The 15,787-nt window shown below is 36.6% G+C and overlaps 1 protein-coding gene across 1 annotated transcript in view; it reads left to right on the forward strand.

Annotated features, from left to right (window-relative positions):
• SRBD1 (S1 RNA binding domain 1) overlaps positions 1 to 15,787 on the forward strand; it is a 118,822-nt gene that overhangs the window by 87,736 nt on the left and 15,299 nt on the right. The window contains exons 16-17 of the mRNA XM_010004937.1: positions 11,191 to 11,297; positions 13,831 to 14,007. Of these exons, the coding sequence (XP_010003239.1) occupies positions 11,191 to 11,297; positions 13,831 to 14,007 (284 nt within the window). The remainder of the gene's footprint in view (positions 1 to 11,190; positions 11,298 to 13,830; positions 14,008 to 15,787) is intronic.

Raw genomic sequence — 15,787 nt, forward strand, 5'->3', positions numbered from 1 at the left:
TTCCTGCTGTGTAGTCCTCTTTCATTTTATTTTAATTGGGCTGATGGATTCAACTATATAATAATGAACTGGCAGTGGGAAGTTAAGGAGATTTTATTTCCATTATGTCCTTCTAAATTACTGCCTCTTCAGTAGAAGATGTTTATATCAGTGACAGGTCCCATTTATTCCTAAATTACAGTGAAACACTCCTTTTAATCTTTATTAAGACTGTTCTAAGGCATCATTCCTAAACATGCTGTCAGTCTTGCCTTCTCAGAAAGTATAAGTTGACAGCGTTACCTGCTGTCTTCTGTCCCTGCAACTGCTTCTCTCTACAGTGGTGTAGTAAAGCCATGTTGATGAATGTTATGTGTATATGTTATTATGAGTTAATGTTTTAGGGGTATCTCAAGTAATTCTGTTTTTGCCATGGCTTTTCCTTACATGCCTGAGAGCCATTGTTAGAAGTACTTTACTCTGAGTAGCACTGATGAATAACCAAGGTATTTTGATGAAAACAGTTGTAAGTGTGGGTAAGAAGAGTAATGGTGCAGATTTTGGCCTCAGGTGTGTGCAAAACAGTATGTCCATGCTCTTTATTTTCTCAGGTTTCCTTCCTTCAGTGTAAACATCATTAGACCATCTTTCTGTTGTACCACATCCTGAGACCTTATCCTATGTTATATATAATTTCTGAGCTCTGTTTAGTAAGCCACTATGCTGCTTCCATAATTTTTCTGAAAATCCATTGTTATAAGCAAATGGCATATTTAAATGTGGTGCATGGTTTAGTTCTCCAGAGCATGAAGAAGTATGCTAGTCTCTCTGAATGTCTGCATCCTGAAGTTTAGAGATACATTTCAGAATGGCTTTTATTGTGGATGGGGTTTTTTTTTCATTTTAAGTTCCGGTCATAAATTGTGAGGTACATAACTAAGATAAATAAAAATAGATTAATGTATAAATGATTTAAATATATGTCCGTTTTATGAAACATTTGAAACAAGTGTAGTAGGCTTCTGAAAACACCAGTGTGGATTTACATTCATAGTATCTGAAGAGACAGCAAGCTGGAACTGGACTCTTAGATCAAATTAATTTTGTTGCTAAAATTCCAGGCTATTGTGTAATAAAGTAATTTTTGTATAGCAGTCTGTTTGCAGAACTTGTGCTGCTTCTGGGTTGGTAGCCGTTGGAAATGTTCTACTGCTGCAGCTGTCCAAGAGAGTTCTTTCAGTGGCTAAGACTTGCAGACAAATTTTTCAGATAAAGAAAATGCTTATTTTAGCGTGATGAGGTGCAGCGTGTGTGTATGGGAAGAGAAAAAGGAAGAAATTAAACTTTCCTGAAAAATCTGAATCATGAAGTATCCATTTATATTCTGAGGCATTAGAATTGAATGATGGAAAAGGCTGAAAGTACTTAAAGAAGATACCTGTGCATAACCCATCGTGAAGAACATTATCAGTTGTAGCTTCTTGTTTGTTGTTACAAGTATAAATTCAGAAGTGGCTGATGTGGCTGGGAGCTTTTTGTCTTCTTTTGAGAAACATATTCAAGAGGAACTAATTATTTCTTTCATGTGATGTGACCTAACGTAGAGTCTATGTGCAACATTCTCTTCCCATTTTCCTTAATATCCATATTTCAGTATACTTTGCACCAGGCTTCCATACCTTATACATAGAGGTCATTGGTATGCATGTTACTTGAACCATTTTGTTGTTGGTTTCTAGTTCTCTTTTAGAAGCATACATGCTATAATAAAAATCTGCTTCTCATAAGTCACATCTAAGTTAAAAGAAAAATACAACCCACAAACAAAAACAAAACTGAAGTACTGGCCTTTCCCCCCCTGCTTCCCCCCATACTATTACGAAGTCAGCATCTTAGGAATATACTTAACTGAAACAATTTTGAAGCCATTCATCCTATCTGGTTGGGCATGTAAGGTGGTCTAGTTGATACTGCTAGCTATCAAGTAGCAGCAGCAGAATTTGGCATCAGCTTTTGGAGACACTTTTTTTTTCCCCTCTGCTAGGATTTAACTACATCTGTGGTATAGGTTTCTTTTCCAACCTCTTGTCCAGACCTTAAACCTATTACTCTGAGGGAATAGTCTAGTTGCATCTAAATCTTAATTCCTACTTGAAAATAACTTAAAGCAGGACAGCTTAATTTTTATCACTGAACTGGGCATATGAGTGCTTCCTCTGGAACAGGATGTAGTGAATTCAGTTACAGCACCTTTTTTTTTTTTTTTCTGACGCCAGCTGTGATAACCAAGAGAATTGCTTAATGAGAAGAGGTTATTTCCTTCTAAAGTGAAGAGTATTTAGAGTTATGTTTTAATTGTTTCCCATCTATGCATGGGACACACAAAACAAAGATACGAAAATGTTTGTAAGTTGACCTGAGCCATGCAATCAGAGAACCTAGCAACTACTGCATGAACATGATAAAAGACTGGAGAGGTAAAATGTCTGCTGTTTGCTTCTGGCTAATGATGCTCAGGTTGCAGACAGGAATTGTGATCCTTTCTTTTTCATTCACTACTTCTTTCATTTAGATAAATTACTTATCTTATCTTAGATAAATTAAGTTTTGTGGGTTTGAGTTGTCACCTGTAAAACTGTGATTCTTTTCAGGTACCTGTATCTCAGTAGTGTGGAATTTAATGGTTCTGTTGTGTTTGTGGTTGTGTGGCTGTGACAGGGGAGGTTATTGCCATTCTAACTTCACAATATCATAGCAAAACCAGAACTGTTAGTGTAAGAAAATATCTCCCAGAAGTTCTGTCACCTACAGGTCAAAGTAGTCTGAATAAGTACACCAAAAGCAAAAGTCACCACTTTGTATCTCTGGACGACCAATTAGTAGCCTTTTATTCTGCCACTGAAAGTTTGGAAGAAGTTTGGAGTATTTTAATTTCTTAATGATTTATCAAGTTTGCCTAAAACTTGTTTTGGTTAAGCTTTAGATCCTTTATTTCTTTTTTTTTTTTTTTTTAAATAAAGATTTTTCAAAGGAAACGGAGGTAATTTTTTAAAATTAATGATGCCGTAATCTGCAATCAGATAGTCATACATGCAAAATTTAAAAGTTCCAGCTTTTTAAGTAACTTGTAAACTATTTAATTCAGTAATTGGAATGCAATGAATATTTGCAAATTTTCCACTAGAGAATATGCTTGAAAACTTTATGTTCCAAGCAAGTTTTATTAATTTGTTGCACTACAAAATTTGATACTGTTTTACATGTTTACAAATAAATTAAACACTATATTTTTGTAATGTTTTAAGGAAGCTTTTTGAAGGAATTTCCAGACCTTGAATGAAAGTAAGGGTCACGTTATGAGGCCACAAATCACAGCATCTGTCAGGGATGCTGGCAAAATAAGTGCTCTTTGATTTGTGCTTTTCCCTCTGACCTGCTGAGATATTATTTGTTTTTTTAAAAAATGTGTATTTCAAGAATACTCAACTGCTATTTCAATATACAGGGTAATGCATGCAATATTCTTGTTATACTGTTCTACTAATTCATTTTGATTTCTCGCTTTTTATATTATGCTAATCATTTTAGTAGTCATGATCATATACTGTCAATAGTGATAGTGGTTCTGAAATGTCTCCTGCTTTTAGAATGAGAGAATGTTGATGTCCTCCGTCACTTCCAAAAATTGTCATTGAGAACTTGATTTTTTAGTGCTGACAAGTTAGTTCAGCTAATTTATTCAGTCCTGTCAACTTTGCAGCCTCCAATATGCAAACATTTTGCTTATATATGTAATAGAAATGGTACTAAGTGTATGTTTTAATACAAATTTTGTTAAGCTTAGTGCACAGCAGATTTTTTAAAAAAAGCACAAACTCTCTACATCATAGAGTTGGGTTTTTTATCAATTATTCATGCTTTTGCTTTAAATATAACTTGCTGTTATATGTAATGAGCGGTGTTGAAATTGGTTTCAGCTATCAAAGATGTGAGTGACACAATGGATGCTTATGTGTTCTGCCTGTCAAATCTGTAAACGCTGGTACTGAACAAACTTCTGTTTTCTCACATGTTTCCTGGTTTTCTGTCAGCTTTCAGTCTTCATGGGTCATTCAATAAACACTACCCTGGGTGACTTTTTTGAGCTGCCATATGTCAATCAAAATGAATTGCATGCTTTTTACTAAGCAGAGAAAATAAGCTGGCTTTCTTTGAGTTTGGCTGTGCCTTCTCCAGGACTGTCTTCCTTTCTGTTTCATTCCTAGCTTATTTTTGCCTTTAGCTATGCCATGGAAGAGGTTGGGGATGCAGGGGGGGAGAGTACTTGATGAAAGCAAAGGAGGTGCCAAAACTGAACCAGCAGGATTTGAAAGTGTTCTTTAAGCATATTGAATTTGAACTAATCTGCTTTTAAAAAAAAAAAAAGGTGGGGGGTGTGGGTAGGGTGGAGGGGTTGAAGAAAGTCAAGTTACCCAAAAACTTTTCCTAGCAAGTGTTTCAGGAGGTGGTGTCACATTAAAGATTTTTTTTTTTTCCTCTTAGCATGACTAATTCTATTGCTTTGGGATTAAAAAACTGCTAAATGTCATAGTTTTGTTTGGCATATACATTTTTATCTAATGAGGGAATAGATATTTCATTGTATTAAAAATATTCTTGGTGCATTGCTGATATGAGTCATTTGGCATAGCAATTGCTAAGTGTGTTTGTCTACAAAGTTTGAGAAAACAAGTGAGTGAAACAAATTGTTTGTATTAGAAATCTAGGATGTAATAAAATATGTATCAACTGCACAAATCTTTCCTTTCTAGAAAAAAGCCCTTAAACTATTTAGCACTTTTTAGGTAGTTTTAAAAAATATTCCAAGAAGTACATTACTCCAGAGAAAAACTCCAACATGTCTTCAGTGGATCTGGAAAGAAGCCTTTGTATTTATATAGGCTTTTACTAAGCTCTTAACATCTCCTGGAAGCTCCCTTTGCTCTGAGTGAGGCTGGTGGGAAATTTATATCCAGGTGCTGCTGTTCCTCACCTGGGGGTTGGATGATCAGTGACTTCAGACTAAACAGAATTTCCACATGCAACCGTACTCACTAAGGCTTCATTCATGTCTTCTGTCTTATCACTTAGAAGTGTCTTGTCTTTCAGCAATGTGATCTATGAAACTCCATTCCTGGTGGGTCTTTGTTTCATCTCTCTGTAGTATTGCAAGGTATCTGCTATATCTGTAGAGCTTTAAAAGCTGCAAATACAGTTTTGGACTGAAATTGAAATGTAGGCTTTCCACCAAGCAATTTGGGAGAACACTTTTTATACTTACTGGAAAAATAAAATATGCCACTAAAATCTTCAGGAGTTCTGTGGCTGGTTATAATTGCAATTCAGGTTGCTGCCCCTTATTTTCATAACAATATATGTTGGAGAAAACTGGCACCTGCTCTGGAAAGGGGAAGATGAGATTTGTATATTTGTCATTTGCTGCAAGCTTGCTCAAGTCAAAGGTTTGAATTTGTGTAATTCTTAGCAATCTTACTGCCTCTGTTCAGACAGAAGCAGAAGTAAGATGAATTCCAGCAGCTTGCAAGTAACTTTAAGCATTTACTTGATCAAGTGTACCTTTTTGTTTTAATTTTTTAATATCAGAGCTGGCAGACTTTGTTTTTGTTTTATCATTTTCTTTGAATATATAGATCCATTTCTCTCTCTCGGGATATTTCAGTAATAGTAATATGCTGTTAAAATAAACAGAATTTGGATTTTTGAAAACAAGAAATGAGTCACAGTTAAGTACATAGGATAACAATATATACTGTAAAAATATAACATTTGGAGAAACCACAAACAATCTTCAAAAGAAATTCTTGAACTTGGATCCTTTTATCAAACATCAGAGGGATAAGCTTGTTTTCTTAGAATCTAACAGAAAGGGATTTTCCAGAGGACGCTAGAGATTAAAAACCCCCACCCAAACTTTCCAACATTTCCACCTGACATATTAGGTGCATTTTTTTTTTTTCCTAATTCTACGCATGGAAAGGTACTTCTCATTAGACTATTTGTGTTACCCTGGTCCTGCTGTACGTAAGGGCTTATCACACATGCATTTTGCTTTTGTGGTTTCACAAGCATTTGAAATGCAGCTGATTGTATGTAGGCCACAGCACTAGTAGAGACTGTTTTTCCCCTTTTTACATTTTAAAACACATTTCCATGGATTGAATCTCTAAAATAATATAATTCTGAGCTTTGCTTAGGATGTGTTGTCCCACCTAATTTCTCATTCAGTAAATGTCATCCAGGCTGCACAGTTATACCACTTTTTAAAGAAAAGAAGTATTTTTTCAAGAGTTGGTTAGTCTCTCATGCCAATATTAAAATTCATGGACATAGAAGTTAATGGTAGGTACCAAGAAAATAATGTTTTATGAGGTGCTAGAAGTGTTTCAGGACTTAATGCAATTTTACTTCATTGAACGCTGACTTTTGGATTCAAAGGCCAAGTGAGGAATAACTTGATCAAAAACCAAAATAGATTGTCTGACGTGCAGCTTGGTCTTATTTAGGATGAATGTTGATCTTGTTGTAATACTGTAATGCCAAACCCGGGTCAAGAACCTGCAGTTTGTTGCCCAGTCTTGGGAACTCTTCCCCTCCCCACTGCTTTGTGACCAGCATCATTAGGTCATGTCTGCACTGCATTGGTAAGCTCTGCTGGGTACGAGTAGTTGTTGTTCAACTGTGTTGGAAGGTGCCTTGCTTGGCTCTTGGGCACAGTAAAGTAATAACGATGCACAGGCTGGTCGGGTCGATGTCTGCTAATGTTTGTAAATGTAAAATAATAAGTCTTTAATAATTACTGTGTGTTGCAGTAGAATTTTAAGCTATTTGAATTTGTCTTTTGGAGAGATGTGCAATCATACTGTATTTTCTGAAGTTACTTTTTTTTTTTTTTTAGGGAACTAGGAAAAGGTTACCAAATGCAGAATAGTTTGGTGTATTGTTTTACTATTTGTGGGGTTTTTTTAGGTTGCCAAAGGTAAAGAGCTTAGAGCTGTAATTTACTTACATGTGAAAGCTACCAGTTAGGGTTGTTCTAGTCTAGCACTAATAAAACTAGTGTTTAGTGTGTTTGATCAGGCAAAGTCGGCAGTTACTGTACCGGTCCACCATCTGTGCTCATGTAGATTGACTAACTACAGGCTGTGGGCTTCATGTGAGCAGTGGTTCTTTGCCTTGATAAATTTGTCATCCTAATGACAAATGCAATTTTACAATGTCTGTACTGGTGTACTGCTAGCAATAATAGAGCTATGGAAAACAGCTTTCAATTTCAGTTGTAGTAGCATCCTCTTAAGGACCAAATAGCTTTTTAGTGATGTTAATTATTTCCAGTGAGTGTTTGTGGCTCTCGAAACTGAGTGAAAGAACAACCCCTTCTCTCTGCTTTGTACCATATAAAAAGAAAAGATAGCTGAGGTATTGGGGATAAAATAATAGGACAAAACTATAATGTGCATCATATGACAATTGTTCTTGAGTGTTAAACATTCTGTGCTGTGTTTAGTGAAAGTACATGAAGTTAAGTTACGCTGGTTTTTTAGCATGTGTTTTCAGAATGGTGGCTTCAAAATATGCAATATAATATTATTTTTCTGGTAATTTTAATAAAATTGTCACAGAGTAATTGAATTTTTAATCATGACCAGAAATCAGAACAGCAGCCCCTGATTTTCTCCCAGATTCATGAATCTGAGTTACATTTGGGATATTTGGGAAACTCGTTATTAAAATATTAGAAAAATGTAATGCTTGAATTTCATTTATTGATCAACTGTTGCAGTTTCAATTAAGCAAATAATGTTATGTATCTTATTCCCTGGCTCACTTGGTAATTTCTTAGAAAATAATTACTAAAATGTTTACAGTGTCTGATACTTCTAAGGGCAGATTAATGTTTATAGTCTTCCCCAAACAGATGTCTAAGCACTTTCTAATACTACCTGTGAAGAACTGTGGCTTTGTTTTCTGGAAAGTTATAAGAAAGATATAAGAAAGATATAAGAAAGTTCACAGATATGCACTGGACATCCTACAGTTTGTGACAAGTCCCTTACTTCTGCTGCCCTTAGTTTCCATAAGCTGGGGGTATTAATTCTTTTTACTGCTTGAAGAACATAATACAAAACAAAGTCTGCTCCAGATCTGCTATTCCAGCAGTGAATATTTTAACGGTAGTTTTCTTCTGAGTATCCTTCTAATAAAAGCTTGATGATTTATTCAGATGGTAAATTCAAGATGATGTTTGAAAATCATACCAAAGGGACATGCTTGTATTTGTTAGGGATGGCTGTCAGAGCACCTCTTGTGTGTGACTCTGAGGAAGGATGTTCCTTATACTAATGGTTCAGCTGACATGAAGGAGCTTGTTTCTTGTGGTTTTATAAGGGAACCTGGGGGGACAGTTGTGATGTTTGTTCCACAGGTAAAGGCACTTAATAAGTAAGAGTTTTTCTGATTAAAAAGACAATACTTAACAGTTATAGCAGAGACAGCCTCATGCTTAGGGGTGGTGCATTCAGACTTAGTGTTAATTTTAAAATGTTTTATTTAGGAGGATTTGCAAGGGTTCAGCTGATGCAACTATCTGCCATGTGGGTGTGTGGAGGGGTTGTTGGAGGCTGTGGAGCTTAAAATTCTGCATACGCACACTTTGAAAATAGCCTTGTGTATTGGACTTGGGCTTTGTGTGTGCAGGTTTTATTCTAATGTATTTAGTTCAGCAGTTAGAAGGATTCCTGTCTTTACAGACCTGTTGCAGCTAGTGAGTAGAAAGGAGTAGGTGTGCTTCTAATAGTGTCTGAATAATCTGATACCACCCCAGTGCATATAAATAGTATGTAAAAGTATATAATATAATCTAACCTATGATATTTGAGAAGATATGTGATGTTTTTGGAAGACTGGAAAATGCACTGCATTTTAAGCCTTTTCAAAGTGCATCCTGTTAGCAGTAGAAGGTCTTGACAATGACAGTGGAATGATAAAGGTTTTAATTAACTACTTTTAGAAATTAAATTTGTAACACTTCTCTGTGCTTTATATCAATCTAAAGAGGGATGTGAAAATTTCTTCATCATTGCAAACAGAAACTGATGGTCAGTAGCTGCATCTTGGAGGCAGATTTGCCATCTGGAAAGTTTTCCTAGCATTTGCAGCTTATCATTCACTAGCTGAATGTGTTTTACTTCTGTGAGGTGTTGGTAGCTTAGGGATTGTTTCAGCTGTGCTGTCTTATGCTTGTCCTACCCACTCACTTTTTCTTTATCTATGCCTTCACATACCTGCTGTGGTGTCCATTCCAAGCAATAAAACTATTACGTGTTAGAGTAATATAGAAGAGCAACTTGCCCAAGTCTTGTTTTGTTTTTTTAATGGTGACTGTCAAGCAGCAATAAAGCTAAAGTATTAAAATAATCTTGAGAGACCCGAGAACTCCTGGCAAAAGAAATAAACACGTGAATATTACAGGTTTTCCAAATTGTGTGTATTCTGTCACTCAAATTTTACACAAACTATTACATCCACAAGCTTAAATCTTCAGATAAGTGCCCAACTTTGAATTTGAAACTGAAGATATGTGAGCAGTTGTCTATCTCATGCTAGCAGCTATTTCAGGACACTTCCATTTGTGATATGTCTTTTCCTTGTTTGCAGGGGGAGTATAGTTGGCTAAATTGCTATCTAAACTCACTTTCAACAGAACTGGAAATAAAGCTCTTGCTGAATCAAGTCTCATCCAAAGGACTGCTTAAAAAGATTAGGCCAAATCTCTGGGTTTGCTTACCTTCTTTGCTACACCCTGTGCTCTAAGGCATTGTAGAGACAATGATGAATGTCTCAATTTTGAATCACATAACTGTGTGTTACTCCTTCTGAAGTACAAACATCATCTTAAGAAATTAGGTGCCTGTGTAATACATTGGCATAAGTTTTATGATTGTTTCAATTAGTAACCACTATTTATTAAACTACCAGTATTGGTAGATGGAAGTTGATCCTGTTGGCCTGTTAAATTTAACTGTGAAATCTTTAAAAGATCTGAATAGCTTAGAAGATAAAACAAAGTAGTGAATGAAGTGTTTAGTGTCATGGCTTGAATCCAGGCTGATGTCCTAAATTAATGCATCATGAAACCAAAACAGATCAACCCAGATTTACATGAGTGACGTATAAGAGCCCTGAAGCTAAGACAACATAGTGATTGAATTAGCTCCTGCATTTAGAAAGGATTCTTCCTCCCGGTCAGACTTCTAAGTGCTGATGGGCTTGTGTGGGGAACTAAAAGTTATAGATTGAAGTATGCCTACATTGTAGAGAAAAGAAATCTTAGAGCTTCAGAACTTTTATCTTTGACAAGTGTGACTGTTTTTTTCTAAGGGGGCAAAAAAGGGGAAATACTATGAACAGTAATGGAAAAACTGGAAGAATTTGCATTAGCAGTGCTTCAGTCAAGGACCTGCCAATCTTCCCAGAAATATCTGTTTAAAATCTGAAACATTTTGTTGCTGCGGGGCTGATATGTACCTTATGCATTGCCCACCCTCATACAATACCTGGCTTGTTCTTTTAGTAAATAACTGTACTGCAGTGTGATGCTCATAAAGAGGACAATTTTGCAGACATTTGTGCGTGCAGGTACAAAAGTACAACATTTGTGATCCTTTCTCTAAATACCTTATTTTAAAATACTGACTATTTTTTAAAAACTAATGTTATAGGCCAATAAATATCAGATTAAAGAAAAGATATAATTGATGAACAGAAGCATTGCTTCTTTTAGATAATCATTATGTTTTTAATATAGTTTTCATTTTACATGCTGCAGGAAATAGTTATTAAACTAAATACAGTAATGTGAAGAGTGTTTTATTCTAGGGATCAGTATCATGACAAAGGTAATGCAAAGAGGTACTTTTTAAAGTATTTTCCTTCAAAGAGGCAAATATTTTTTAAGTATTTTCCCTCAAAGAGATACATTAAAAAATGTTCTACAATTTGTTTTAACTGGTACACTCTGGTTTTAGCTTTACCCTCAGATAAGATACTGATAAGTTTCAGCAACTGTTTTGTTAATGTCAGTGTTGTTTGCAGTTCTTATTTATGTACACTTGGATATTTCAGTAACCTGATATCTCCATTTTTGTTTCTCAGCATGATGTATCACAGACTTTGCTCAAAGCAACTCTGGACAGTGTGGTTGAAGAGTGTGTCAGCTTTGTAGGAGTTGATATTAACATCTGCTCAGAAATACTATTAAGGTGAGTCAAACATTTTCCTATTCCAGTAATTACATGGCTCTGGATCACAGAGTCTCTGTTTAGTCTGCCATCAGACTGAAGCTCAGCTGGAGCAAATGGCTCTTGTGTTAAACTTCCAATTACATGAAAATGACACATTAAGACAGTATTTCACTGGATCATTAAGAGTCAGTTTTTAAGGTTATGTTTTTCTCCAGAGTAAAACTATTCTATGGAGAAAAAGTTATTTAAAAATTTTGAACCAACATTGCAGTTTTAGAAAAACTTAATATAATTAACTTGTGTTTTTACACTGAGAAAAGGATTTTCAAATGTACTTTCTGTCTCTTAGAAGGTATTTTTATAGGAACTGTTAAGTGGAACAGGTTGTAAAAGTTGGGTGAGGAAGGGAGAAAAGGAAAGATTTAAGGGGAAACTGCTGAAAAAATTATCCACTTTGACTAACTTTTATATTTTTTTAATAAGTAAATATGCTGTATTTACTTGGAAAATGTGTTCATTCTCTGTTTTGAATGTGTAGAATTGAGAAACATTAGGCTGAACAGCCTCTCAGAAGAGCAAAGGTTTACTGTCATCTATCGTACAGTGGAAGAAAAAGAACGTCCATAATTTACATAGTGACAATTATATTTGGTATCAAGATACGTAGCTAGCTCTCTTTAATTTTTTAACCCTTTAATTCTTGAAAATGTCTTTCCATACTTTGAAGAAGCTCTATGTTTATTCTTTTGTTTTTCCACTTTGTCTTCCATATTCTTTTTCTGTGTATGTATCTGATTCTTATCCAGACTCCTGATTTACCTTCTGTCTTGCCTTCTTTCAGACTTAGATCAGCTATGAGTAAGAAAAACAACAATACCTACTGGTAAATGAAGCTGACCAGCTTTCATTCACGAATAAAACCTTACCTGAGCAAGTGCAGTGGGTGAGCACTGTGGCTCTTCTGCAGGGATTACAACTATATTGTGCAGTTCAGCAGAGGGCACAAGTCTGAGGTGCTGCTGTGTCTCCACAAAACCGTAAACATGGAGTGACACTGTTCAGTTATGGTTACAGGTGGTAACCATGTAGTCTAAATAACTGGTCTAATTTACTTGGCTTTTAAGCCTCATATTCCCATGCTGCATTGAGTTCTGAATCTAACTTTATCCTCAGCCATTCAATTTTGCTGTTCAATATAGACACAGTCAAAGTTTTCCACAGATGTGCAGTGTGTGAGATTGTCACCCTAGCTAGGATATACCATGAACAGGACTTTCAGTTCATGCTTTCTGACATATTAAGTATGCTTATTGGCACATGTTACAGGTGGAAGGAGTGACAATGCTACAGTATGTGCATTACTGCTGAGTACCATGCTTGAAAGAGTTGAGCTCGTCAGTGAAAAATTCTGTGAATTCAGTGTCATGTTCCTTTGTCAGCCTAAGTAAACTGGATTTCAAAATGTTTCTAAGATTTTTTCGAGAAAATTCCATTCCTAATCATTAATATTTTTTCTATGGTTAAAGGTGTGTCTCTCCAATTTAATCCTGAGGTTTCACCAACTTCAGATTATTTTTTTTCTTTTACTTGAGGGTGAAAATAAGGGAAAGATTTAATTTATTTTCCTATTTTTTTTTTTTACTATTCTGGCGAGGTTTGCTTGTAGTGTTTTTTTAGATTTAGCCTGTGACATTCCACAAACAGGTCTCTGCTGCCATTGATTTAAAGCAATGGCATCTGATTTATAGAGCCAGATGGGTGGCATATCCTTCTGTAGTGCCAGGAGTAACTGCCCACCACAGCTCCTTTCCCTCTTTCTATGAATAACATGCTCCATACACAGAAAGTTGTACTCACAGGTACCTACAGAAAATGTGCAGCAAGCCCACTGCTTCCTGAAAGAGCTTGGCTAGCTGCAGTTACTCTTCACAGGTGAGTTCTTTGCCAGATCCGAGCTGGCCTCGTGCAGCCTGTTCCCAGCTGCTCTTTTATCTCAAGAGCAGCTGAGAGAAAAGGAACAAGCTGTGTGGGCCTGTGAAATTGTGAGAGGAAGGCAAGCTGCTGCCAGCCACTCTCCTTCTGGATAGCAGACGTCAGCCCTTCATGTTGGGGCAAGGTGTTGTGGTACCATTGGAACAGAATAGCTGAGAGGGGGCTGTTCTCACAGGAACAATATATCTGTCCTGAAGCCTCCTCCCACGTCGTTTCCTGAAGAGGGCAGCTGGGGGCAGGCCATAAGACATGACAAACTGAATTGGCATTGCAGAAATAGCGAACAGATCATAAATTACATGTCCCTGCCTTACTGGTTAGGTATGTGCAGAGCTGTATTGCTGTACCAAGTTTTGTTGACCCGATTGGATTCCTTCCACAGAACTAAGAGAATGGATCCTTTTTCCGATGATGCCTTTGGTCTGGGAGTCTATTTGCAAATTTCCTAGCTGTTTTTAAGTGAAAGCCAGATTTTAATCTGTGTATCCCGGTAATGGATAGGACTTGTATGAATGACTGCTCAATGGTAATAAATGTGTTCTGTAACTTTTTCTCTTAGGCACATTGCAGGACTGAATGCTAACAGGGCTAAAAATATAATTGAATGGCGAGAGAAGAACGGACCATTTATAAACAGAGAACAGCTCAAGGAAGTTAAAGGTCTAGGTCCCAAATCCTTCCAACAGTGTGCTGGCTTCATTAGATTCAATCAAGAATATATAAAGAACTTCTGCAGGTAATAGAGATGTTGGCTGTCTTGACAAGATTATCCAAAACACTATGAGAAAACTTCTTTCCTTTCTGTTTTTTATTCAGGCTGGATATTTGAGGAATGCCAGAACTTTTCCCTTTGAAAGACAATATCGTAACAAATAAAACTTCTTTAAGTCAGTAGTTGAACATAGGTTTTTCACTGAATTATCACATTTTATTAGCCTAATACTGTAAGTCAGGGTTTCTATAAGTTTAATTTCAAATTCTGCCACTGAATTGGTAGAAGAAATTTGGTGTGCAGCAGTGTCATGATCTGAGATATTAAAACCTTACGGTCTTGTATTTCAGGCATAATTTAGATATTTGTAAATTTATTTTGATGTGGTAAAAAAAATACTTTGCAAAACATAATAGTAGTAAACTAGAGTGGATTTTTGGAGAGTTTCAATGTTGTTGCCTGGAGAGAAACAGTTGAACAAGCTGCCTGGACCAAGTTCTGTCTGTGTTATACTCCTGTACCTAGCAAGCCAGATGTGCCTGCCTTGTATCTCAAATGCATAAGAGGCCCTTTACCAACTCCAGTTTGTCAAGACTGAGTCATCCTTTTCCCCATCATTTCATTCCCTGTATCTGTACCAAGCCTTTCCTGCTTGTGACCATTCATTGTACTTCTCTTCACCTGAAATCCTTCCTCTCCACAACTGAAGTGCCCTTTCTTGGGCAACATCTCTTCTCCTAAATTTTCCATTTCTTCTTCCAACATAAAGATGTAAGAAAGGGTACAGTGGTAGCACCATCCCTACCCTTTTGCCGCTGACTCTTCTCAAAAAATATTTTCCTGGGAAGCGCACACTATTTTTTAGCCAACGCGATGCTCAGAAGCGATTCCCTGTTGCTGCTGGCCGAACAGCACACGCGTAACTTCCAGGCAGGAGGTAGGCACATTAGGACTGGCTGGCTGCCCGGGTGGAAGGTATACAGATTGGTTGCCCATCTGGCAGGGAGGTACATGCTGCAGGCCAAGTGGTGCACGCTTTAAGCACCAGAAGACCAAAGAAATTGCTTTCAAGGCTGTAGATTATCGATAGATCTTATATTGTGCAGGTCTGTTCTAGTCAATGCTACAAAACAACAGAGGAGCTGGCACCATAATTTTTTTTTCCAAAAGTTCACTGGTGAAATGTTTAAGAACATTGGCTTTTTTTTTTTTCCTTGATGGAGCATGCTCCTGGTGTTAGTCAGATTCAATAAAACTTGAGAACACTGTATAACCCAAGAAATCTGCTGTAGCTTTGGAATCTGAGGCCAAAATAAACCTGTAACACCACCACCTCCACGTTTCTTGTGGGCCCAGGTGGCACAACTGAATGTTTTTGAAATAGGCTTTGAGAATGTTTCATTTTTGTCCTCTCTAATCATGTTGATGGCTGTAGAGTGCTGTGTAGATTCATTTTTTGTAGTTTGTACTTGCAGGCCAACAAATAGTGGTTATTTTAAAAGTTGATACAGAAGGAAAAAATTATGTCTCCTTTTCTGCGACAGTCAATGTATACATAGAGCCGAAAGTGCAAGTTGTAGGTCCTTCCCTGTGTTCTCTTTTGTCCTGCAAAAACAAGAGCCTCTTGTGATTTAGGAAACAAAACCCAACAAACAAAAAGCCCAAGAAAGGAGCCTTTGCCATTAGGAGTCATTTGATGCCTTTACTGTATCCTGAGTACTCTTTTACTTAAGAGGAACTTAAAGGGAAGAAGAGTGCCAGTTGCAAATATGCTACACACACAAAGATAGAACTTTCTCTCCTG

This window comes from Chaetura pelagica, unplaced genomic scaffold (assembly GCF_000747805.2).
Source record: "Chaetura pelagica isolate M959 unplaced genomic scaffold, ChaPel_1.0 scaffold13, whole genome shotgun sequence".
NCBI lineage: Eukaryota > Metazoa > Chordata > Aves > Apodiformes > Apodidae > Chaetura > Chaetura pelagica.